Source organism: Gadus macrocephalus, chromosome 8 (genome assembly GCF_031168955.1).
Source record: "Gadus macrocephalus chromosome 8, ASM3116895v1".
Classification (NCBI taxonomy): Eukaryota; Metazoa; Chordata; class Actinopteri; order Gadiformes; family Gadidae; genus Gadus; species Gadus macrocephalus.
In genome coordinates, this window is record NC_082389.1 from 10,687,191 (window position 1) to 10,711,673 (window position 24,483).

General features: G+C 50.8%; 3 protein-coding genes across 8 annotated transcripts; 1 reads left to right on the top strand and 2 right to left on the bottom strand.

Moving 5' to 3' along the window:
- Nucleotides 1-223: 223 nt before the first annotated feature.
- si:ch211-267e7.3 (ADAMTS-like protein 2) lies at nucleotides 224-12,505 on the bottom strand. Of its 4 annotated transcripts, XM_060058811.1 has the most exons (20): nucleotides 12,350-12,505; nucleotides 11,187-11,228; nucleotides 10,922-11,025; nucleotides 10,418-10,493; nucleotides 10,036-10,138; nucleotides 9,557-9,702; nucleotides 8,648-8,771; nucleotides 7,855-7,935; nucleotides 7,205-7,380; nucleotides 6,448-6,817; nucleotides 5,834-6,016; nucleotides 4,399-4,642; nucleotides 4,194-4,309; nucleotides 3,540-3,666; nucleotides 2,591-2,804; nucleotides 2,331-2,486; nucleotides 1,987-2,157; nucleotides 1,615-1,791; nucleotides 1,338-1,491; nucleotides 224-1,010 (listed from the first exon to the last, which is right to left on the bottom strand). In XM_060058811.1, the coding sequence occupies exons 1-20, from the start codon at nucleotides 12,425-12,427 to the stop codon at nucleotides 865-867; spliced, it is 2,988 nt and encodes a 995-aa protein (XP_059914794.1). In that variant the 5' UTR covers nucleotides 12,428-12,505; the 3' UTR covers nucleotides 224-864. The 4 variants fall into 4 exon arrangements, with proteins under 4 accessions (XP_059914794.1, XP_059914795.1, XP_059914797.1 ...); XM_060058812.1 differs by lacking the exon at nucleotides 11,187-11,228 and having other exon boundaries at nucleotides 12,350-12,502; XM_060058813.1 differs by lacking the exon at nucleotides 224-1,010 and having other exon boundaries at nucleotides 1,350-1,486.
- A 1,050-nt stretch (nucleotides 12,506-13,555) lies between these two features.
- On the top strand, nucleotides 13,556-20,353 carry rnf2 (ring finger protein 2). Of its 3 annotated transcripts, none has more exons than XM_060058816.1 (9): nucleotides 13,556-13,703; nucleotides 14,992-15,088; nucleotides 15,358-15,518; nucleotides 15,784-15,866; nucleotides 16,548-16,680; nucleotides 17,209-17,308; nucleotides 17,511-17,680; nucleotides 18,234-18,423; nucleotides 19,591-20,353. In XM_060058816.1, exons 1-9 carry the CDS (start codon nucleotides 13,654-13,656, stop codon nucleotides 19,690-19,692), a joined length of 1,086 nt encoding a protein of 361 aa, XP_059914799.1. In that variant the 5' UTR covers nucleotides 13,556-13,653; the 3' UTR covers nucleotides 19,693-20,353. The 3 variants fall into 3 exon arrangements, with proteins under 3 accessions (XP_059914799.1, XP_059914798.1, XP_059914800.1); XM_060058815.1 differs by having other exon boundaries at nucleotides 13,557-13,703; nucleotides 17,508-17,680; XM_060058817.1 differs by lacking the exon at nucleotides 13,556-13,703 and adding an exon at nucleotides 14,286-14,306 and having other exon boundaries at nucleotides 17,508-17,680.
- Nucleotides 20,354-20,672: 319 nt separating this feature from the next.
- On the bottom strand, nucleotides 20,673-24,271 carry LOC132462988 (uncharacterized). Its single transcript, XM_060058818.1, has 7 exons — nucleotides 24,047-24,271; nucleotides 23,261-23,405; nucleotides 23,003-23,098; nucleotides 22,522-22,666; nucleotides 22,049-22,194; nucleotides 21,144-21,283; nucleotides 20,673-21,004 (listed from the first exon to the last, which is right to left on the bottom strand). Exons 1-7 carry the CDS (start codon nucleotides 24,144-24,146, stop codon nucleotides 20,859-20,861), a joined length of 918 nt encoding a protein of 305 aa, XP_059914801.1. The 5' UTR covers nucleotides 24,147-24,271; the 3' UTR covers nucleotides 20,673-20,858.
- Nucleotides 24,272-24,483: the final 212 nt, after the last annotated feature.

A 24,483-nucleotide genomic window follows, 5' to 3' on the forward strand; every position in this document is an offset into this window, starting at 1 on the left:
TAAGAGATGGTTAGTTCAGGGGTTAGGTCAGAGATGGTTAGTTTAAGTGATAGGTTAGAAATGGTTATTTTAGGTGTTAGGTTAGAGATGAGTAGTTAGGTGTTAGGTTAGAGATTGTTGGTTTAGGTGTTAGTTTAGAGTTGGTTAGTATAGGGGTTAGATTAAAGATGAGTAGTTTAGATGTAGGTTACCGATGATTATGCATTAGGCTTTGAGACAGTCAGACGGGTCGGTAACAGTTGTTTATTCAGTAAACCACAAAAACATAGATCTCAGTAAACAAGAAACAGGTAAACAAACAGTGTACAGTCTGGTCACCCTGGCCATGCTAGCCTGTTGCTAGGAAGCAGGCTAGCCTGTTGCTGAGGAGCAAGTTAGCCTGTTGCTAGGGAGATGGCTAGCCTGTTGCCCGCCCACACACAGTGTGAGTGTGTGTGTGTGTGTGTGTGTGTGTGTGTGTGTGTGTGTGTGTGTGTGTGTGTGTGTTGCTGTATTTTGATTGGTCCATGGGCCAGTCACTCACTGTTCTGTTACTACAGTACAGATAGAGCTGCCTTGTGATTGGGTGCTGACCTGCCTTCACCTTGTCCTTGTTTCAACAGAGAGAGTGTGTGTGTGTGTGTTGTGGAGGCCCAGAGGTCAGGGGGTCAGGCTGTAGCAGGCCGGGCAGCAGGCCTTCCTGTAGTGTCAGGGGTCAGGGTGAGGTCAGGGGTCAGGCTGTAGCAGGCCTGGCAGCAGGCCTTCCTGTAGTACCAGTGGTCAGGGGTCATGGTGAGGTCAGGGGTCAGGGGGTCAGGCTGTAGCAGGCCTGGCAGCAGGCCTTCCTGTAGTACCAGGGGTCAGGGGTCATGGTGAGGTCAGGGGTCAGGTGGTCAGGCTGTAGCAGGCCTGGCAGCAGGCCTTCCTGTAGTACCAGTGGGAGCACAGTTTGATCTTCAGCACCAGAGCGCAGTTCGCGGTCGGCTTATCCTGACAGGAGGAGTCCAGCTGCACGGAGACCGGGGGCGGAGCTACAAACGCACACACACACACACACACACACACACACACACACACACACACACACACACACACACACACACACACACACACACACACACACACACACACACACACACACACACACACACACACACACACACACACATTTATATCAGGTCGTAGTCCTCATGGTTCTATACCTGGGGGTTCTATAGGTGATAGTATTTATGATGTTATACCTGGGGGTTCTATAGGTGCTAGTATTTATGATGTTATACCTGGGGGTTCTATAGGTGCTAACATTTATGATGTTATACCTGGGGGTTCTATAGGTGCTAGTATTTATGATGTTATACCTGGGGGTTCAGTAGGGCAGCTCTGGACGTCACAGCTCTGTCTGGCCTCAGGTTTGAGGGAGGAGTCACAGCTGTGGCCCCTGGTTACAAGCTCCTCCCCCTGGTAACACTTGACCTCGCGGACACGGATGCCACTCCCACACGTCTTACTGCACTGAGGGGGGAGGGGAGGACAGACAGACAGGCAGACAGACAGACAGACAGGTGGTGAGAAAGATTGGTTAGACAGACATGTAGAGAGACAGGTGCATGAGACAGACGGGAGTGAGACGGGTACCTGGGACCAGGAGGTCGTGAACCACTTGGAGCAGGGCCTCTGGAAGCAGGAGGAGGAGCTCTCTGGTTTGGGGGTGTGGCCACAGCTGCCTCCAGGGAACTCTTTGAACACGCCCCCTTCCAGCCCTGCACACACCACCTGTCGTAGCCGCAAGCCCCGCCCACATGACGCGTTGCACTGCAAACAAGCACACACACACCATAGATTTTCCACAGCTATCTTAGCTAAAGCATGGGGTGTGTGTGTGTGTGTGTGTGTGTGTGTGTGTGTGTGTGTGTGTGTGTGTGTGTGTGTGTGTGTGTGTGTGTGTGTGTGTGTGTGTGTGTGTGTGTGTGTGTGTGTGTGTGTGTGTGTGTGTGTGTGTGTGTGTACCTGCTGCCACTCCTGCTCCACCCAGTGGGCGGGGCAGTCCCGGTCTCCACACGGGTACACGGCCAGCGGGCGTGCTGATTGGTCGCACTGCTCCTCTGACATCACCACCCCCCCTGCTGAGCGGCACGCCACCGCACGCAGCATCCGGCCCTCCCCACACACACCGGAGCACTACACACACAGAGACACACGAGCACACGCACACACACGCACACACCGAAACACACACACACACACACACACACACACACAAACACAAAGAAAAGACAACATGTTACCTCGTCCATCAATGTGTGTAATTGTTTGTGTGTTGTGGATGCGGTGGCTCAGGTCATGTGACTCACAGGCCCCCAATCAGAGACGGTCCAGCGCCGGTCACAGGGTGGGCCTTCACACTCCTGGCTTCCGATTGGCTGAGAGGAGTCGTTACAGAGGCGGGTCTCCATGGAGCAGCGGACGTCACGAGAACGAAGACCCCTCAGACCACAGCGGGCAGAGCACTACACGCACACCCACACACACATACACAGACACACACATTCTGTCACCTTTACTTCCCTTGCAATAAAAAAATCCATAGATACACACACACAGATATACTGACCTCTGACCAATCAGAGACCTCCCACTGAGGCCCACAGCTCTGACCATGGCAGACCTTCCTATTGGCCGGCTTGTGCAGGTCATGTGAGAGGCAGAGCGAATCGTAGACAGAGGAGTCCAGGCCCGGTGACATCATCTTCCAGCAGCGCACCGTCCGGAACTGGAAACCCTCCGCACAGGTCCGGGAGCACTCACTCCACCCGCTGGTCTCCCACCTGGTACACAACACACCTGGTACATCATACAACTAGCACACAACACACCTGCTCTCACCTGGTACACAACACACCTGCTCTCACCTGGTACACAACACACCTGCTCTCAACACACCTGCTCTCACCTGGTACACAACACACATGGTACACAACACACCTGCTCTCACCTGGTACACAACACACCTGCTCTCACCTGGTACACAACACACCTGGTACACAACACTCCTGGTACACAACACACCTGCCCTCACCTGGTATATAACACACCTGCCCTCACCTGGTACATAACACACCTGCTCTCACCTGGTACACAACACACCTGCTCTCACCTGGTACACAACACACCTGCTCTCACCTGGTACACAACACACCTGCTCTGACATGGTACACAACACAACTGGTCCCATCTGGTGCTACTCAGTACCTCAGTTCTAGTACATTACTAGTTACCACTAACTAGTTAACCACTAGTTAACACTAACTCCACCCAGTGGTCTCCTACCTGTTACCAGAAGCAGGAGTGTTCTAGTAGAGCTAGTATAACTAGCAGGACTAGGCCAGCACTAGGTTAGTACCAGGTTAGTGTCAGCACTAGGTTAGTACCAGGTTATGGTTAGTACTAGGTTAGTACCAGGTGAGTGTCAGTACAAGGTTAGTTCTAGGTTAGTGTTGGTTATAGGTTAGTACCAGGTTAGTGCAAGCTAGGTTAGTACCAGGTTAGTGTTAGTAGTGTACCTGGGGGGACACTCCTTTCCGTTACAGAACTCGTGTGTGGGTTCGGGTCGCGTCAACGAGTCACAGTAGCTGTTTTCTACTTCAGTACCATCGTAGCGTACACACATAGCATAGCTGGTACTGATACCTGCAACACACACATATAGAATAGCTGGTACTTATACCTGTAACACACACACACACACAGAGCTGGTACTGATACCTGAAACACACACACATAGCTGGTACTGATACCTGAAACACACACACATAACATAGCTGGTACTGATACCTGCAACACACACAGCATAGCTGGTACTCATACTGCAGGAGTGTGTGTTACCTGTGGTGTGTGTGTGTGTGTGTATGTGTATGTGTGTGTGTGTAGAATATAATTCAATGCAATGAATGTCATTGCATTGAATACAGAGTATTAACGAAACTAAGGTTCAATGTGCCACTCCTTCCTCTTTAAAAAGAAGAAATAGTATAAATAAATATAAATATGTAACAATGCGGGACATAGACAGATTGTCTAACATCTACCCATCCCTCCCTGACCAAAGGGAGTGTGTGTGTGTGTGTGTGTGTGTGTGTGTGTGTGTGTGTGTGTGTTTTACCTGTGTGTGTGTGTGTGTGTGTGTGTGTGTGTGTGTGTGTGTGTGTGTGTGTTACCTGTAGTGCAGGTGGAGCTACAGGGGGCGTTGCCAGAGATCTTCCAGCGGTACATATCAGCCAGGCTGACCTCGGCCACACCCACATCAGAGGCCACACCCACATCAAAGTCATTACTGAGAGAGAGAGCGAGAGCGAGAGAGACTGTTAATTTACAGTGTGTATCCAGTGGGTATATCCAGTGTGTATCCAGTGTGTGTGTTACCTCTCAGTGCTGACTGTGAGCTCTGCTGCCATCTGCTGGAGCTCAAGAGCAACCCCAGGGGGCGTGTCTCCACGAGGGGGCGTGTCTCCATGAGGGGGCGTTTCTCCACGAGGGGATGTGTCTTGGCTCGGCGGCGTGTTGGGGTCGGGGTCTGTCAGCGGTGTGTGGGGGGGAGGGGGCTCATAGCCCAAGGCCGTGTGTGTGGTCATGTGTGTGAGGTTGTACTGCCCCTCACCCAGAACCACTGGAACAAGACGTTGTGTATATAAGTACACATAAGTACACAATTACATACACACGTAGCATTCATGTTGTGGTCTAAGGTACAAATGAACACCATAAATGCCCGTTCCCCAACCTGAATTCACCCCCTAGAGCAGACACTCCTCCACCACTAGAGCAGACACTCCTCCACCCACTAGAGCAGACACTCCTCCACCACTAGAGCAGACACTCCTCCACCACTAGAGCAGACACTCCTCCACCCAGTAGAGCAGACACTCCTCCACCCAGTAGAGCAGACACTCCTCCACCACTAGAGCAGACACTCCTCCACCAGTAGAGCAGACACTCCTCCACCACTAGAGCAGACACTCCTCCACCACTAGAGCAGACACTCCTCCACCACTAGAGCAGACACTCCTCCACCCAGTAGAGCAGACACTCCTCCACCCAGTAGAGCAGACACTCCTCCACCACTAGAGCAGACACTCCTCCACCAGTAGAGCAGACACTCCTCCACCACTAGAGCAGACACTCCTCCACCACTAGAGCAGACACTCCTCCACCACTAGAGCAGACACTCCTCCACCCAGTAGAGCAGACACTCCTCCACCCAGTAGAGCAGTCACTCCTCCACCACTAGAGCAGACACTCCTCCACCCAGTAGAGCAGACACTCCTCCACCACTAGAGCAGACACTCCTCCACCCAGTAGAGCAGACACTCCTCCACCCAGTAGAGCAGACACTCCTCCACCACTAGAGCAGACACTCCTCCACCCAGTAGAGCAGACACTCCTCCACCACTAGAGCAGACACTCCTCCACCAGTAGAGCAGACACTCCTCCACCACTAGAGCAGACACTCCTCCACCACTAGAGCAGACACTCCTCCACCACTAGAGCAGACACTCCTCCACCACTAGAGCAGACACTCCTCCACCCAGTAGAGCAGACACTCCTCCACCACTAGAGCAGACACTCCTCCACCACTAGAGCAGACACTCCTCCACCACTAGAGCAGACACTCCTCCACCACTAGAGCAGACACTCCTCCACCCAGTAGAGCAGACACTCCTCCACCCAGTAGAGCAGTCACTCCTCCACCCAGTAGAGCAGACACTCCTCCACCACTAGAGCAGACACTCCTCCACCCAGTAGAGCAGTCACTCCTCCACCACTAGAGCAGACACTCCTCCACCCATTGGTTTCCTACCAGAGGACTTCCTGGTAGCCAGCGCGTTTTCCAGACCAGCTGATTGGTTGCCTGGTCGGGGCAGAGGGGCGGGAAGAGCCAGCAGGAGATCCAGGAAGTGACCTCGGTGGTGGAAGAGGAGGGGCTTAGAGGGGTGGGTGTGGTTCCCGGGCTCGCTGTCGATGGAGTTGGAGCTGCCGCTCCCTGAAGAGAGAACGCAGCGTTATTACGCTAGCACCGTTAGCAGAGTTAGAACAGCTGCTATGTTGGGAACGTTAGCACAGTTAGCCAAATTAGCATGCTAGCAACGTTACCACAGTTGGCAGTGATAGGAGTGTTACCATAGTAGCCAGGCGAAGAGAAGACGACAAACAGCAGGAGGGAGGGAGGGAGGGGGGGGGGGGGGGAGAGAGAGAGAGAGAGAGAGAGAGAGAGAGAGAGAGAGAGAGAGAGAGAGAGAGAGAGAGAGAGAGAGAGAGAGAGAGAGAGAGAGAGAGAGAGAGAGAGAGAGAGAGAGAGAGAGAGAGAGAGAGAGAGAGAGAGAGAGAGAGAGAGAGAGAGAGAGAGAGAGAGAGAGAGAGAGAGAGAGAGAGAGAGAGAGACTAAAATAGAAAGAATCTCAAACAGGGTCCTACTGTAGGCGGCGGGGGGGCGGGGCTCCTGCAGGTCGTTGTGTCGGTACTCATCACTGATGACCGCGTCGAATGGATGGTAGACCAACATGGCCACCGGCGGGGGGGTGCTGGGCGTCTGCAGCTCCTGGACAGATGCTGCCCCTTGCGGCGGGCCTGCCGCCACCTGTTCAGCGCCTGGGCGGCTGTGATTGGCCTCTCTCAGGTCCACCTCGTTGTGGGTGTGGTTTAGGATGGCGGGTCCGCTCGTGATGTCATCTCCTCTGGTGATGTCATCGGTGATGACAGGGGGCGGTGTGATGTCATCGGTGATGTCACGAGGCAGTATGAACTCGTAGGTAATGTAGGGAAGTTTCCCGTTTAAGTTGTAGTACTGGAAACACACACAGAGACACTGCTGGAGACCCAGAGAGGTGGGGTTGGTGTCCCTGTGTGTGTGTCTGTGTGTGTGTCTGTGTCTGTGTGTGTACCATGAGGTTGAGTCCCTGCTGTGTGTGTGTGTGTGTGTGTGTGTGTGTGTGTGTGTGTGTGTGTGTGTGGCTGTGTGTGTGTGTACCATGAGGTTGAGTCCCTGCTGGGTGGGTGTGTGGGTGGCTGTGTGTGTGTGTACCATGAGGTTGAGTCCCTGCTGGGTGTGTGTGTGTGTGTGTGTGTGTGTGTGTGTGTGTGTGTGTGTGTGTGTGTGTGTGTGTGTGTGTGTGTGTGTGTGTGTGTGTGTGTGTGTGTGTGTGTGTGTGTGTGTGTGTGTGTGTGTGTATACCATGAGGTTGAGGCCCTGCTGCGTGGGCCCCTGCCCGCTGATGTACTCCAGGCCGTCGGCGGCGGAGGCTCCAGGCCGCCGGTACTTCAGCACCGTTCCCGCCACGCGGAAGTTACGCGGGTTGTCGATGACGCTGTCTCCGTTGAAGAAGAAGTTCCCCGCCTCGTCCGACAGCGCTAGAATGAGCATCAGATATCACAGCGCTATCATTAGCATCAGATAGCACAGCGCTAGCAGGAGCATCAGAAGCACAGCACCAGCATTAGCGCTGGATGGCACAGTGCTAGCATAAGCATCAGATAGGACAGCCCAACAATTGCATAAAAACACCCTCAGCATTCAGCACTGAACTATGACCTCTGACCCAGAGGACCAAGACCCAGGATGTACTGGGTCTTGACCTGTGCGCTTTGACCTCACCCAGGATGTTCTGGGTCTTGAATTATGACTTTCAACCTCACAATGGATGTTCTAGGTCTTGACCTATTACCTTTGATTTCATCCAGGATGTTCTAGGTCTTGACTTATGACCTTTGACCTCACCCTGGATGTTGACATTTAACCTCACCCAGGATGTTCTGGGTCTTGACCTATGACCTTTGACCTAACTTTGGGTGTTCTAGGTTTTGACCTATGAACTTTGACCTCACCCAGGATGTTCTCGGTCCTGCGTCTCTCGATGATCTGGATGTCTCTCGCTCCGGCCGGGATGTTGGTGATGAACGCGTAGCCTAGCCGTAGACAACCACAACACTCTAGGTTAGCATCCAGCTGGGGTCACGTGATGGGAGGGTCAGCTGGATTACCCAGAAACCCGATCTTCATCTCGAACTGCACTACCAAGATACCCCTTCTTCATCTAGAACTGCATTTCCAAGAAACCCCTTCTTCATCTAGAACTGCATTACCCAGAAACCCCTTCTTCATCTAGAACTACATATCCAAGAAACCCCTTATTCATGTAGAACTGCATTTCCCAGAAACTCCTTTTTCATCGAGCACTACATTTGCCAGAAACCCTTCTTGAAGACCTAGACGGCTGAGAAACCGTGTAGTGTTCCAGAAGTGACCTCAGGTCCCGTTGGACGGTTTAGTTTTGGTCGGTGCCAGGCGCCCATTTATTCCACAATGTGGCCAACATGGTAGTTTCCTCTGCTTGAAGAACACCGCAATTGCGGCACCGTAGCCACGGCCTAATGGTGGCGGTAGTGAACCAATGGGGACGTCACGACGCCACGCCCATATGTAGACTTTGGTAGGGAACCAATCGTTCTCTAATGTGGCCCTAGTTTCCGTCATAACCCGGGCTTAACCAATAGGTCTGATCTTACCAACTGGAATACTGTGTGTGTGTGTGTGTGTGTGTGTGTGTGTGTGTGTGTGTGTGTGTGTGTGTGTGTGTGTGTGTGTGTGTGTGTGTGTGTGTGTGTGTGTGTGTGTTACCTAACTGTGTGAGTCCCTTTCTGTAGGTTCCAGAGACGCGCTGACAGGAAGTCCCGTCTCCTCCGCAGACGCCACAGCGGTCGCCTGACTTCCTGCTGTACAGCTGTCCATCACAGCTAACCGGCTAGCAGAAAAGCGCCGCTAGTTAGCTAGATAGTTAACTTGTTAGCCAGATGGTTAGCTTATTAGCCAGATGGTTAGTTTGATAGCCACATTGGTCAGTCTAGTTATTCTTTGTTTGCTGTAGGGTTCTGGAGGGATTACTACTATAACTAGTCAGATGGTCAACTAGCTGCACAGTTAACTAACTCTGTAATAGGCCTGCACGATTCTGGGAAATATATGAATCACGATTTTTTAGCTTAGAATTGGTATCACGATTCTCTGCCACGATTTTTTTCTCACTAAATGTAGTTTTTATTGTAAACATGAAACCAAAACCAAAATAAAATGATGGCAGTACCAAACATAGCTTTTTGGCACCTCTAGCACGTTGCGTTTCATATGGCCCTTTATAACTGATTAAAGTGCAGGATTAAAAACGGAATGATTTATTTTGTACATTTAGCAGCAGATTGTCTTTAATTGCTGGCCTTTTATAACTACTGAACCAACTCTACACACCTGTAAATTAAGGCTTTAAAAATAAATAAAATAAATAAATAAATAAAATTACATAAATATATAATATATAATCCACAGAGGTGTAAATCGAGATCGCGATTTTATAACGATTTATTGTGCAGGCCTACTCAGTAATTAACGAATACTAGTACTGGTCACTAGTTAGTTGACTAGATGTACCTGGCAGACCCCCTCAATGCAGACCCTGGTCAGCTTGGCGTCCCGGCAGAATGGTAACTAGTTAGTGGACTAGTTAACTAGTTAGTAGACTAGTTAGCTGTTTACCTGGCAGACCCCCTCGATGCAGACCCCGGTCAGCTTGGCGTCCCGGCAGAAGGTACCGTCGTGGGCAGGCACCAGCAGCTGGCGCTCACCACTCTGTGTGCTGCACTGCAGGTCACATGGCTTGTTGGAGATGCTGATGTAATCAGCTGACCGGCCAATCAGGACAGAAAGAGAGACGTTTGAACACAGCCTATTATCTTAGGAGAATTATCTTCAAGAAACAGACTGACTTACTGTTTGAATCACTTAATGTTTGACTGACTGACTGACTATTCAACTGACTGGTTAGCTGAGTACAGGACTAGTAACTTGTGGCTGACTGGTTACCTGGGTACAGGACTAGTTACTAGTTGCTGACTGGTTACCTGGGTACAGGACTAGTAACTAGTGGCTGACTGGTTACCTGGCCACAGGACTAATAACTTGTGGCCGACAGGTTACCTGGATACAGGACTTGTAACTAGTGACTGACTGCTTACCTGGGTACAGTGGGATCCACTGGTAGTGGGTTTTTCCGAAGGCCTTGGAATTGAACTGGGAACACTGGTGCTGCTTGAAGCTCACGCTGAGACTGGGACATGGCTACACACACACACACACACACACACACACACACACACACACACACACACACACACACACACACACACACACACACACACACACACACACACACACACACACACACACACACACACACACACACACACACACTACATTCAGTCAAAGGTCTAATATATATATTTAATAATCAAATGTTCTGGCAGACAGACACACATGCGGACAGACAGATAGACAGACAGACAGGCTGGCAGACAGACAGGCAGACCGAAGCCAGACAGGCAGACAGGCAGACAGTACCTGTATAGGACAGAGTTGATATTTTTTGGCTGAGCCCAGACAGTATGAACTGTTAATGTTCTGGGCAGGAGTCAACCTGAAAGCGACAAATGACGACAGGGAATTAAAGACTGACCAATGAGGACAGGGCAATAATGACTGACCAATGAGGACAGGGCATTAATGACTGACCAATGAGGACAGGGCATTAATGACTGACCAATGGGGACAGAGCATTAATGACGATGAGGTTACTATTCAACTCACTGTTTATGTCATTATGATCTAGCTCCTAATATTAGGATAAAGGAGAGGAGGAGAAAGGAGAGGAGGGGAGAGGAGAGGGAGGAGACAAGGAGAGAAAGAGAGTAGAGAAGAAGGATGAACTCTACAGCAGGTTGACAATTATCAGTCAGAAACTGTGTGTGTGTGTGTGTGTGTGTGTGTGTGTGTGTGTGTGTGTGTGTGTGTGTGTGTGTGTGTGTGTGTGTGTGTGTGTGTGTGTGTGTGTGTGTGTGTGTGTACCTCTGTATAAGACAGTGTCTCTCCTGACTCCTCACTCCTCCTCCGCAGCTCCTGGAGCAGGAGGACCAGCTGGACCACTCCCCCCACCACTCAAACACCTCCTCCTTCACACACACAAACACACAGACACAGACACACACACTCAGTCACCTTACCTGTGTGTGTGTGTGTGTGTGTGTGTGTGTGTGTGTGTGTGTGTGTGTGTGTGTGTGTGTGTGTGTGTGTGTGTGTGTGTGTGTGTGTGTGTGTGTGTGTGTGTGGGTACCTGTGTGGTTCTGTGCGGATCTACACTCTCATCACTTCTGTCCTGCCAAACACACATACACACACACACACACACACACACACACACACACACACACACACACACACACACAGGTATCAATACAACTAACTAGTTCATTACACCAATATCAAAAAAATCCTCTGTGTGTGTGTGTGTGTGTGTGTGTGTGTGTGTGTGTGTGTGTGTGTGTGTGTGGACTGCATCACAGTATAGCAGGTCAATATGTGGTCACTAGAGATGGCCTAACACCTCTTCCACCAGGACAGTTCCTCTGAACAGCTCTGAGCAGCTGACCTTAACCTACTAACCAGCTCTGAGAAGCTGACCTTAACCTAATAAGCAGCTCTGAGCAGCTGACCTTAACCTACTAACCAGACTGCTTTGATGTGGAGAGGAGGAGGGAGAGGAGGAGGAGGGAGCGAAGGAGACGACAGGAATATGTGACCGCGGAGGAACAGAAGAGAACAGCAGAGTTGGTCGGTGGGAGCCGCTACACCACAACAACAACAACAACAACAACAACAACAACAACAACAACGAGAGGCTCTCCTCCTCAGCCCGTATTCTGCTCGTCTTCAACCCTCTGAAGCGAGGGGTCCTTTAAGGGCCATGAAACTCAGAGAAACACCAACACGATAGTTTAACATCGACGTACAAGCGGGGTTTACACACCATCAACCCCAACCTCAGCCTCGCAGTCCGGGACCCTCAAGAAACACTTCCAGCTGTTTAACTGGTCTACAGAAACACTTAAACTATTTAAACTGGTTTACAGAAACACTTCAACTGGTTCAACTGGTCTACAGAAACAATTCCGCTGGTTTAACTGGTCTACAAAAAGATTTCCACTGGTTAAACTGGTCCACAGAAACACTTCCAGCGGTTAAACGTGTATACCGAAACACTTCCAGCGGTTTAACTGGTCTCCAGAAACACTTCCACTGGTTAAACTGGTCAACAGAAACACTTCCAGAGGTTTAACTGGTCTACAGAAACACTTCCAGCGGTTGAACTGGTCAACACTGGTCGTGTTGCTGTATCAAGCCGTGTAAAGCAGAGGCACCAGAGAGCCGCAGCGCCGGGGAGAGGGAGCGGAGAAGAGGACCGGCCCCGCGGGGAGGAGGGAAGGTGCTCCCGCTTACCTTGGGGGCCCAGTTGCTGGCTCCCGGTACAAACACAACGTGCAGGAGAAGCACCGCGGAGGCTCCGGTACCGAACATGGTTCATTCAAGAGCCGACAACACCTCCCCGACCTGCTCCTCCCCCTCCTGAACCGCTCCTCCTCCTCCTCAAACTGCTCCTCCCCCTCCCGAACCGCTCCTCCCCCTCCGTAAACTGCTCCTCCCCCTCCTCAAACTGCTCCTCCCCCTCCTCAAACTGCTCCTCCCCCTCCTCAAACTGCTCCTCCTCCTCCGTTATCTGCTCCTCTACCTCCCAAAACTGCTCCCCCCTCGCCCTGCTCCTCTTCCTCCCCATACAGTTCTTCCTCCTCCTCCTCCTCCTCCTCCTCCTCCTCCTCCTCCTCCTCCTCCTCCTCCTCCTCCTCCTCCACACCATACTCCTTATCCTCCTCATCCCCACATACCTCCTCCTTCTCCCCCCATCCCACTCCTCCTAACTTGTTATAAGACCTTCTTTGTAGAAGGTCTAACAGCATTAGAATAGGTTTGGTATGCATTGATGCATCATGTTTATTTTTGTTGGTGATTCTCCGCCATTTGGAGAGGAGTCGTCATGTTGAATATGAAGCAAGACTTCCAGTCACCTAAGCTGAGGAAGACGTCTCCCCTGATAAACCGTAAAAAATCCAACCATGTCTCCCATAATGACACATTATCACGTCTCCATTAGACCAACGAGGATAGGGACTCTGACGTCACTCCACCCGTCACTCTCCCACGAGGGCGGCGGCCGTCGTGATGTGACGTCACCATGCACACGTTGTTGTCACTGCTGCTGTGTGGTTGAACTATTAACCACTTATCATATAATACATACAGTTTTACAATCACACAAGGCAAACAAAGCTTTAATATTAAGCCAGAACAGTTAAAGTTCACTAAAACAGTTACTGATCACTAGGCCAGTTATAGTTCAGTAAACAAGTTATAGTTCATTAAACCAGTCCATTTGAAGTTCACTAAACCAGAAAATATAATATTATATACTTTTATATACTTAGTTCTGATTTTATTATTTTATATTTCTTAAAACAGATTACAGGGAAGTATATGGGAATACAACTCAAACCAATAAGTGATTAAATATTGAACACGGTGCAGAGAGACTACATCTCCCGGCTGACCTACATACACAGAGACTACATCTCCCGGCTGACCTACATAGACAGAAACTACATCTCCCGGCTGACCTACAGACACAGAGACTACATCTCCCGGCTGACCTACATACATAGAGACTACATCTCCCATGTGCCCCAGCGTGGATGAGACCCGCCATATTGCTGTCGCTGCTCGAGAAGCTGCTGCTCCGTCGGTAAGTTGTTCATAAACGCGATGTTTAGGGCGCCGTGTTCCTGCGCTGGGTCCAGGTGTTTGGGCGGATGGGCGAGGCTCTGTCCGCCGCAGCGGAAGACTCGCGCCGCTGCCGGAGGCTCGCGCTGCGGCGGCGGGGACGGCTCCTCGCGGGCCGTGTTGTTGTTGTCTCTGAGGAGCTAGCTACCGCCGGGATCCCTCCGTCCTCCCGCTCCCCTCCTGTTGTTGTTGTTGTTGTTGTTGTTGTTGTTGTGACCGCACTCCGGTCCCCGGTCTCGGTTTGGTAATAACCCGGTGGAGGGTCGACCCGGACAGGCAGGCACCGGTCCCGGGTCTGATTCACCGTAGAGTACCACAGCCATGGTTTGTTTAGGGTTAGCATGAGCAGAGTGTTCCTCCACGGCGGAATGGACCACTACTCAGACGGTACAGCCCTGTATAGTATCATACAATATCATAGATATATAATACAGTTTTACGGCCCTTTGTGCTCCACCGACCTCTTAGCGGTTCCAACTCCGCTGATCCATCCTTTATGAGACCCTGTGGAGCAGGAAGGAGAACCTGAAGCTACCGTCCGTCCTGGAAGCATCGTGTTGTTAAGGTGGTCATTCATAAACAACTCTCTGGTGTTAGAGTCGCTGGTCCTGGTTTTAGAATCACTGGTCCTGGTGTTAGAATCACTGGTCCTGGTGTTAGAATCACTGGTCCTGGTGTTAGAATCACTGGTCCTGATGGTATAATCACTGGTCCTGATGGTAGTCACTGGTAGTGGTGTTAGAGTCACTGGTCCTGATGGTAGAGTCACTGGTCCTGATGGTAGAGTCACTGGTCCTGATGGTAGAATCACTGGTCCTGATGGAAGTCACTGGTCCTGATGGTAGTCGGTGGTCCTGACAGTAGATAACTGGTCCTGATGGTAGAATCAGTGGTCCTGGTGGTAGAATCAGTGATCCTGGTGGAATCAGTGGTCCTGACAGTAGATAACTGGTCCTGATGATATAATCACCGGTCATGATGGAAAGAGTTCAATGTTTTATTTTTATTATATTTTAATCTGCAGATCTGTTTTATTATGGTGTGTTGTCATTGGGGTGAGTATCATTGGGTGTTGTCTTGGTGATGAGGTTGTCACGGGATATTGTCATGGTTGTGAGTGTTGTCATGGGGATGAGTGTGTTATGGGGTGTCATCATGGTAGTGAGCGTTGTCATGGGGATGAGTCTGTCATGGGGTGTTGTCATGATGGTGAGTGTTGTCATGGTGATGAGTGTGTCATGGTGTTACAGTGTTGCCGTGATGACCCAGACCGTTCAGACCAACGGGGTCCAGCCCCTCAGCAAGACCTGGGAGCTGAGCCTGTACGAGCTGCAGAGGACCCCGCAGGTACACACACACACACACACACACACACACACACACACACACACACACACACACACACACACACACACACACACACACACACTACTTAGACTGAAACATAACCTCTCTGCAGGAGGCCATAACATTACTACAACATGACGGTAACGTCTCTACATGAGGCCATAATATTACTACAACATGACGGTAACGTCTCTACAGGAGGCCATAACATTACTACAACATGACGGTAACGTCTCTACAGGAGGCTATAACATGGCGCCTCTCTGCAGGAGGCGATAACGGACGGGCTGGAGATCGCTGTGTCTCCGCGGTCGCTGCACAGTGAGCTCATGTGTCCCATCTGTCTGGACATGCTGAAGAACACAATGACCACCAAGGAGTGTCTCCACCGCTTCTGCGCCGACTGCATCATCACGGCCCTCAGATCTGGGTGAGTTATAACCTCCACTCAGAGGTCTGGGTGAGTTGATAACCTCCACTCTGAGGTCTGGGTGAGTTGATAACCTCCACTCTGAGGTCTGGGTGAGTTTATAACCTCCACTCTGAGGTCTGGGTGAGTTTATAACCTCCACTCAGAGGTCTGGGTGGAGGTCTGGGTGAGTTTATCACCACCATTCAGATCTTGGTGAGTTATGTTCCTGAACTTAACATGTAGTCTCTCTCTCTCGCACTCTCATCCCCTCCTGCCACTCCAGTAACAAGGAGTGTCCGACATGTCGTAAGAAGCTGGTGTCCAAGAGGTCTCTGCGTCCAGACCCAAACTTCGACGCTCTCATCAGTAAGTCCTTCTCACCCCAGCAGCAGCTAGTGTCACCTCAGGTGTATAAACTAGTGTCACCTCAGGTGTATAAACTAGTGTCACCTCAGGTGTTTAAACTAGTGTCACCTCAGGTGTTTAAACTAGTGTCACCTCAGGTGTTTAAACTAGTGTCACCTCAGGTGTTTAAACAAGTGTCACCTCAGGTGTTTAAACTAGTGTCACCTCAGGTGTATAAACTAGTGTCACCTCAGGTGTTTAAACTAGTGTCACCTCAGGTGTTTAAACTAGTGTCACCTCAGGTGTTTAAACTAGTGTCACCTCAGGTGTTTAAACTAGTGTCACCTCAGGTGTATAAACTAGTGTCCCCTCAGGTGTATAAACTAGTGTCACCTCAGGTGTATAAACTAGTGTCACCTCAGGTGTATAAACTAGTGTCACCTCAGGTGTATAAACTAGTGTCACCTCAGGTGTATAAACTAGTGTCACCTCAGGTGTTTAAACTAGTGTCACCTCAGGTGTATAAGCTAGTGTCACCTCAGGTGTATAAGCTAGTGTCACCTCAGGTGTATAAGCTAGTGTCACCTCAGGTGTATAAGCTAGTGTCACCTCAGGTGTTTAAACTAGTGTCACCTCAGGTGTATAACTCGTGTCACCTCAGGTGTATAAGCTAGTGTAACTGGTCCATGTGTCACCTCTCAGGTAAGATCTACCCCAGCCGAGATGAGTATGAAGCCCACCAGGAGAGGGTTCTCGCCCGGATCAGCAAACACAACAACCAGCAGGCACTGTCCCACAGTATAGAGGAGGGGCTGAAGATACAGGCTATGACCAGGTAACACCCCCACAGTATAGAGGAGGGGCTGAAGATACAGGCTATGACCAGGTAACACCCCCACAGTATAGAGGAGGGGCTGAAGATACAGGCTATGACCAGGTAACACCCCCACAGTATAGAGGAGGGGCTGAAGATACAGGCTATGACCAGGTAACACCCCCACAGTATAGAGGAGGGGCTGAAGATACAGGCTATGACCAGGTAACACCCCCACAGTATAGAGGAGGGGCTGAAGATGCAGGCTATGACCAGGTAACACCCCCACAGTATAGAGGAGGGGCTGAAGATATAGGCTATGACCAGGTAACACACCCACAGTATAGAGGAGGGGCTGAAGATACAGGCTATGACCAGGTAACACCCCCACAGTATAGAGGAGGGGCTGAAGATACAGGCTATGACCAGGTAACACCCCCAGCCAGGTACACACCCAGTAGTACACACCTCCATACAACGACCAGGTGGACACACCTGTCAGTATCAAGACAAACAAACGTGTGTGTGTGTGTGTGCGCACGTGTGTAGACTGCAGCGTGGTAAGAAGCACACGGTGGAGAACGGAAGTGGAGCCGAAGACAACGGAGACTCCTCCCACTGTAGCAACGCCTCTGTCCATAGCAACCAGGTAGGTCGGCCGGGGGTCAGGATACATGCTAGCTTGGTGGTTATTTGGGGATAATGATGGCTATGTTAACCAAGTGGCTGATTATGTTGGGATAAATGCTAGTTGGTTTACCATGATGGTTGTTATGATGGGGTTTATATGCTACGTAGGTTAGCCTGTTAGGTTTAACACCATCACGCCTCTTTAACTCCACCCCAAGGAGGCGGGGCCAAGCATCAAGCGCACCAAGACCAGCGACGACAGCGGGCTGGACATGGAGAACGCCACGGAGAACGGGGGCGGGGACTCGGTGATTGACGGCGGCGCCAGTGAGATAGAGCTGGTCTTTAGGCCACACCCCACTCTGATGGAGAAGGACGACGCCCACAACAGGTGTGTTCAGAAGAGAAACAAAACCCTAAAGTCCCAGTATAGCGCTGATTCTTTACTGTTTTACTGGTTCAGCAGTGAGGAGCCCCTGAACCATTGGGGCTCCCCTGGTTCACCCCTTAGTGACCCACTGTACCCCTAACCAGGGACTCTACCCCTAACCCTAACCAGGGACTGTAACCCTAACCAGGAACTGTACCCCTAACCCTAACCAGGGACTGTACCCCTAACCCTAACCAGGGACTGTACCCCTAACCCTCAGCAGGGACTGTACCCCTAACCCTCAGCAGGGACTGTACCCCTAACCCTCAGCAGGGACTGTACCCCTAACCCTAACCAGGGACTGTTCCCCTCACCCTAACCAGGGACTGTTCCCCTAACCCTAAACAGGGACTGTACCCCTAACCCTAACCAGGAACTGTACCCCTAACCAGGGACTGTACCCCTAACCCTAACCAGGGTGTACCCCTGACCAGGGACTGTACCCCTCACCCTAACCAGGGTGTACCCTTAACCAGGGACTTTCCCACTAACGTGGGTGTGTGTGTGCGTTAAGTGTGGAGTTCGTCCCTCGCTACATCAAGACGTCGGGAAACGCCACGGTGGACCACCTCTCCAAGTACCTGGCGGTGCGCCTCGCCCTGGAGGAGCTGCGGAGGAACGCCGAGGCCAGCCCCGTCAACGTGGAGGCCGCCTCCGAGAAGCAGTACACCATCTACATCCCCAGCGCCGCCTCCACCTTCACTGTGGGTGGACACACACACACACACACACACACACACACACACACACACACACACACACACACACACACACACACACACACACACACACACACACACACACACACACACACACACACACACACACACACACACCATCTATATCCGCGGCCCCCTCCTTCCATTTAGGAGCACACGCATGCATAAACCCTAGGGGTGTGACGGTACACTGAAGTCACGGTTCGGTTCAGACATCACGGTTCGGTACGAATTCGGAACAATGAGGGGAAAAGAAAAACCAAAAATGCAGAAGGCAATTCTTTTTTATTGTCTCAGGTTGTACCACCTAGTGTCATACTGTCTCTCCCCTGAGCTAGCTGCAACAGCCTGAACTGTGTAATCTAAGATGTAAACAATAAGTACCCCACAATAAGTACACTCCAGACTCCATCCTTAACTTGTAAACAAAATAAGACTATCAGTTATAAAACTGAAAATTCAGCACAAAGTGCAAATTACCCAGAATTTGCGCATTTCCACCGGAGGGTGCGGGTTGGTTCGGTGCGGCTTGGTGGAGTAGTGAAGGCGCGGTTCGGCGCAGCTCAGTTACGGCTCGCGTTTCAACCGCCGACAGTACCATTATGTTAGGGGGGGGGGGGGGGGGGGCGACAGTGTAGCAGCCCGACAGTGTAGCCTGCTAATAATTCCAAGGAAAAAGAAGAACGTGCACAATGAACAAAGATCAACAATGTAGGATGTCCATGAAGGACGGCAAACTTTTGTGCAACATTTTCTTCAATAAAAGAAGCTTTCGCCGTTGTCCTGAAGTACCTTGCGGATAATGTGTTGGTTTATTATACCCCTGCCTCACGGAAGTGCGATGTTGTCGACCAATCAACGGACGGCTTGTGTAGCTCGAACTTGCCGGCACCCTTTCAGGCGTCTCAGTTGTCCCTGAAGATCGCGTATCTAACCTTAGTTCGGCATTACATAAATTAATTTGCACGCCAGTTTTATTTAATTTTATACCGTGTTTTCTCCGTGTACATCCATGCACCGAACCGTGACGTCCGTACCGATTTAAATACGAATACATGTATCGTTACACCCCTAATAAACACAGCTAACTACATTCATATACACCTCTATACACACTCTCTGAGGTGCGTCCCTAACGCGGTGTGTCCTCAGGTGCTGAACGGGTCCTTCTCCCTGGAGCTGGTCAGTGAGAAGTACTGGAAGGTCAACAAGCCCATGGAACTGTACTTCGCCCCCACGAAAGAACACAAGTAGAGACACACACACACACACACACAAACACAGGACTACGTTTACTGCACCTACGAAGGAGCCGGTGTGAGGAGGAGAGGAGGAGTCGGCCCCAGCGACTCGTGTACATTGGTTTTGTTTTCTATATCTTCTTATCTCTTGTATGTTAATGTGCACCGTCACCCGGCCGTACCCCCCCACGGGTCAGAACCCCCCCCCCCGGTCAGACAAGGCCCCCCACCACCCGCACACCCAGACCCACACCCCGAGCAGGACTGTGGGTCTGGCCTCTAGAATCCAGGCCGACGCTGGGGGGTAGACTATGGACGCTCTAGCCTGGGCTGCTGGAGGGGGTCCAATCTGGACCCTCTGGTCTATCTGGGCTGGGGGGGGGCAAGGCGCCAAATTCCCCCGCAGTCACCACTGACCGGTGAGGTCAAAGGTCGGGTTGTTGGGTGCGTTAGAGTGTTAGTTTTAGTTGTGTATGTGACGTCCGGACTGGGGGGGGGGGGGGGGGGCGGGCCTCAGACCCCGGGGAGGGGTTAGCGGAAGGCGCTGGGAACATTGAGTCCATATCTATCCTTCTTTTTCTAAAAGGCATGTTAACATTTGAAGGTCACGAGGTTCCAGATGTTGGTGTAAAATGATTTTCTGTTTGAACAATAAACCCGAATCTGTTCCTCTGTTCTGAATAACAATTATTGTGTTTGGAATTAAGTGTAAGAGGGGTTCCACGTAACGGTTATTTTTGGGCTTCAAAGTGAAAAATAAATGGATTCAAAGTAGATTATTCTGGACAAGATAACAACCATGCATTTTTTATTTGGTTGTGGCATCAAAATGGGTGTGGCCTGTGTCTATAGACTAGACCTCAGTTCAAGACAGATGTTTGAATTGAGCCGACAACTCGGTTGGATGAAGTAGATGACAAAACATGACATTTTTATGAAAGCAGTTTTTTTTTTTTAATGAGAATATAAAATGTTTAAGACTGTAGCAATATAAAGCATTAGATCAAGGATGTTTTATTGGAAAAAGGATTATAAAAATTATATACATTAGATCGTATATATATTTCTGTATATGACGGATGTTTATGTAACTATACAGACAATGAATAGTTATATAGTCTTCAGTTCAAGTATATATATCGCATCAACAATGCTGTAGTTATATTCTATATAGAGGTTTTAGTTAAGGAGTTTCCTCTTGCCACCATCACAAGGGGATCTGATTGGATGCTGGCCTGAACCCAGAAGAGGCTGCTTCCTGGTTCTGCAGATCACCATGACGACTCGGGCCACCAGTAGAACACACGAGAGGACCAGCAGCACCACTAACAGAAGATACAAAGAGGAAGAACTCAGACGATAAACGTGATGGTGGATGTAGGGGGGTGGATGAAGGGTGATGGTGTAAGTTGCAGAAGGACAGTGGGTGGTGCAGTAGGGGGTGGGGTGGTGCAGTTGCCTCACCCTGGAAAACAGAGTTGGCGGTGGGGTGTAGCGGCTGGTGGTGCCGGCTGACGGCCCCAGACAGGGCCAGGACCACCACCGGGTACACCGTCTGCAGCGGGCGCACCCAGCGGTCCAGGAACACGTTCTCCAGGAAGAACCTGCAGAGAGAACCTGTTAGACCGAGGACCAGCAGGAGACCAGAGGACCAGCAGGAGATCAGAGGACCAGCTGGAGACCAGAGGACCAGCAGGAGACCAGAGGACCAGCAGGAGACCAGAGGACCAGCTGGAGACCAGAGGACTAGAGGACCAGCTGGAGACCAGAGGACTAGAGGACCAGCTGGAGACCAGAGGACTAGAGGACCAGCTGGAGACCAGAGGACCAGCTGGAGACCAGAGGACTAGAGGACCAGCTGGAGACCAGAGGACTAGAGGACCAGCTGGAGACCAGAGGACTAGAGGAACAGCTGGAGACCAGAGGACTAGAGGACCAGCTGGAGACCAGAGGACTAGAGGAACAGCTGGAGACCAGAGGACTAGAGGACCAGCTGGAGACCAGAGGACCAGCTGGAGACCAGAGGACTAGAGGACCAGCTGGAGACCAGAGGACTAGAGGAACAGCTGGAGACCAGAGGACTAGAGGACCAGCTGGAGACCAGAGGACTAGAGGACCAGCTGGAGACCAGAGGACCAGCTGGAGACCAGAGGACCAGCTGGAGACCAGAGGACTAGCTGGAGACCAGAGGACCAGCTGGAGACCAGAGGACCAGCTGGAGACCAGAGGACCAGCAGGAGATCAGAGGACTAGAGGACCAGCTGGAGACCAGAGGACCAGCTGGAGACCAGAGGACCAGCTGTGTGTGAGTGAGAGTGGCTTTAACAGTTTCTTACTCGCTCACTCAACATCCTCCAATCGGAACTCACCAGGCTAGGAGCTGGACCAATAGCAGGCAGAGGGCGACGGTCCCGGCTGTGGTCTGGGCAACGCCCCCCAGCTGGAGGACCACCGCTAGGTTGATCAGCGTGGCCACGGACGTCCAGGTGGCGTAGAGGGCCAGGCCGTTCTGAACCTATCACAGGACACGCTCAGCACGGTCCCCACAACGCCTGCCTCCTGCCCTAACACTAAGTACCTCCCATCTGCCCTCCTGATGGTTAACACTGACCACCCGCCTTCTGCCCTCCTATTGGTTAAACAATATATATCTCTCCTTTTGTTTAAAACAATATTAAATTCAGTGTGATGAGATCAGATCCTCAAATATGGAGCATAAGGAAGACGGTGCTGGTTAAGGTTAGGTAAGTGGGGTTGATTGTGTCGCTGTGTGCTGCTGCAGGCTGGGATAGCTCTGTCTGGTAAAACTGAGCTGGTTCAATAAAGATTATTCAAACCCTACCAGTATGCGCAGGCAGGCCAGGTCTTTTGGCTGGTGGGTCTGCAGCCACAGACCATAATTATCAGTAGCGTAGCAACAGAAGAACAAGGCGCCGTAGCTGGACAGAGTGAGCATCACCAAGACGACCAGCGCCGCCACCATCGCCCTGGAAACAACAAGCACATCACCAAGGTCCACAGAATGGAGAAACATGAGGCTTTTACTTTGAAACTGACTAATGTCCACAGGATGGAGAAACATGGGGCTTTTACTTTGAAACTGACTAATGTCCACAGGATGGAGAAACATGGGGCTTTTACTTTGAAACTGACTAATGTCCACAGGATGGAGAAACATGGGGCTTTTACTTTGAAACTGAGTTATGTTCCCAGTCTAGTATTGAACAGTAGTGTGTATTAGTACTAGAGTACTCAAACAGTAGTTGTGTATTGGTACTACAGTAGTGTGTTCTAGTACTACAGTAGTGTATTAGTATACGTACTCTCGGTCCCACAGCAGCAGCCAGCTAATGTTCAGCAGCATGTTGACCAGCCAGCAGACGTAGAAACCGTAGGGTAACACACACAGGGCCCACGCACTACACAAAAACACACACACACACACACACACACACCCCTTCCATTATAATAGTAACACAGAGCAGACCTTTATGTTCCATAGTGTGTGTGTGTGTGTGTGTGTGTGTGTGTGTGTGTGTGTGTGTGTGTGTGTGTGTGTGTGTGTGTGTGTGTGTGTGTACCCTCTGAACAGGTAGGAGGTGATGTAGATCAGGGCGAGGCAGAGCCAGGTGTAGATGAGGCCCCAGATGGAGAAGGTCCAGCCGGCCGGAGTCACGTCCGTCTCATAGCGGGACGAGACGTTACCGGTGCTGGAGCCAAACGGACCTGCACACACAGGGGTCAGGCTAGAGGGGGGGGGGGACGCAACCCTCACATGTAGGCTGTATAAGTTAGACAGTACAAAGACGGGTCATTAAGGAGCAGGTAGGGGTTAGACAGTACAGAGACAGGTCATTAAGGAGCAGGTAGGGGTTAGACAGTACAGAGACAGGTCATTATGGAGCAGGTAGGGTTTAGAAAGTACAGAGACAGGTCATTAAGGAGAAGGTAGGGGTTAGACAGTACAGAGAAATGACATTAAGGGGCAGGTAGGGGTTAGACAGTACAGAGACGGGTCATTATGGAGCAGGTAGGGGTTAGACAGTACAGAGACGGGTCATTATGGAACAGGTAGGGGTTAGACAGTACAGAGACAGGTCATTAAGGAGCAGGTAGGGGGTTGACAGTACAGACAGGTCACTATGGACTATAACTATGAATGAACGTAGTTGACATAAAGTTGGTCACTCCCTGTAGTCTAGTATCTGATTATTGTTCCCATCGCAGTTCAGCTTCATGTTGGTTGACCAACAAAGTAAAGTTAGAATGTTGTTCAGATAAAATCAGAAGTTAATTCATCAGTAACTATCGACCGCACGGTAAGACAATATTATATGACATCTATGAAAACTCCGTGTTGCGTTCACCTCGCCCCGCCCCAGCCAAGCCGTTGACGACTAAAGTTGCGAGGAAAGACACGACGGACAGCCCGATGGCGGCAACCCGGGAGCAGACCTCCAGAGACATCCTCTGCAGAGATGATGAAGTATTGGAAGAGAAGTGATGAAAAAAAAATGAGCAGAGACACGACGCCTGAACAGAGAAAGTGAGGTCTTCTTCTCTCTGCTGCTCAGAAAGAAGCTACAAGTAGTGATGTTATGGTTTGCGTCGAGGCATCGGGGCGTGTGTCGAGTACCTCGGCTCCTCCCCCCGGCGAAGCTCCGTATCGAGTAGGATTCACATAGGCGAAATGACGTAGCGTGTGACGTTCGAGGCTTCATCTCGGGCTGTTCCGCGATATGGGTTCACAATTGGCCCATTTTTACAAAAAGAAGACTACCCAGTTCCAAGATCACTTGAATGG

Excerpts from the sequence above, each read along its gene's own strand:
- rnf2 (XM_060058815.1), top strand. The coding sequence starts at position 13,654 with ATGAGACCCGCCATATTGCTGTCGCTGCTCGAGAAGCTGCTGCTCCGT. Across the intron at positions 15,867-16,547 it reads AAACTTCGACGCTCTCATCA|GTAAGATCTACCCCAGCCGA; the intron begins GTAAGTCCTTCT and ends GTCACCTCTCAG. Across the intron at positions 17,681-18,233 it reads AAGGACGACGCCCACAACAG|TGTGGAGTTCGTCCCTCGCT; the intron begins GTGTGTTCAGAA and ends GTGTGCGTTAAG.
- LOC132462988 (XM_060058818.1), bottom strand. The coding sequence starts at position 24,146 with ATGTCTCTGGAGGTCTGCTCCCGGGTTGCCGCCATCGGGCTGTCCGTC. Across the intron at positions 23,099-23,260 it reads ACCTCCTACCTGTTCAGAGG|TGCGTGGGCCCTGTGTGTGT; the intron begins GTACACACACAC and ends GTTTTTGTGTAG. Across the intron at positions 22,667-23,002 it reads CTGCTGCTGTGGGACCGAGA|GGCGATGGTGGCGGCGCTGG; the intron begins GTACGTATACTA and ends TGTTGTTTCCAG.
- si:ch211-267e7.3 (XM_060058811.1), bottom strand. The coding sequence starts at position 12,427 with ATGTTCGGTACCGGAGCCTCCGCGGTGCTTCTCCTGCACGTTGTGTTT. Across the intron at positions 10,139-10,417 it reads ATCAACTCTGTCCTATACAG|CCATGTCCCAGTCTCAGCGT; the intron begins GTACTGTCTGCC and ends GTGTGTGTGTAG. Across the intron at positions 2,158-2,330 it reads CCGTCTCTGATTGGGGGCCT|TGCTCCGGTGTGTGTGGGGA; the intron begins GTGAGTCACATG and ends CTGTGTGTGTAG.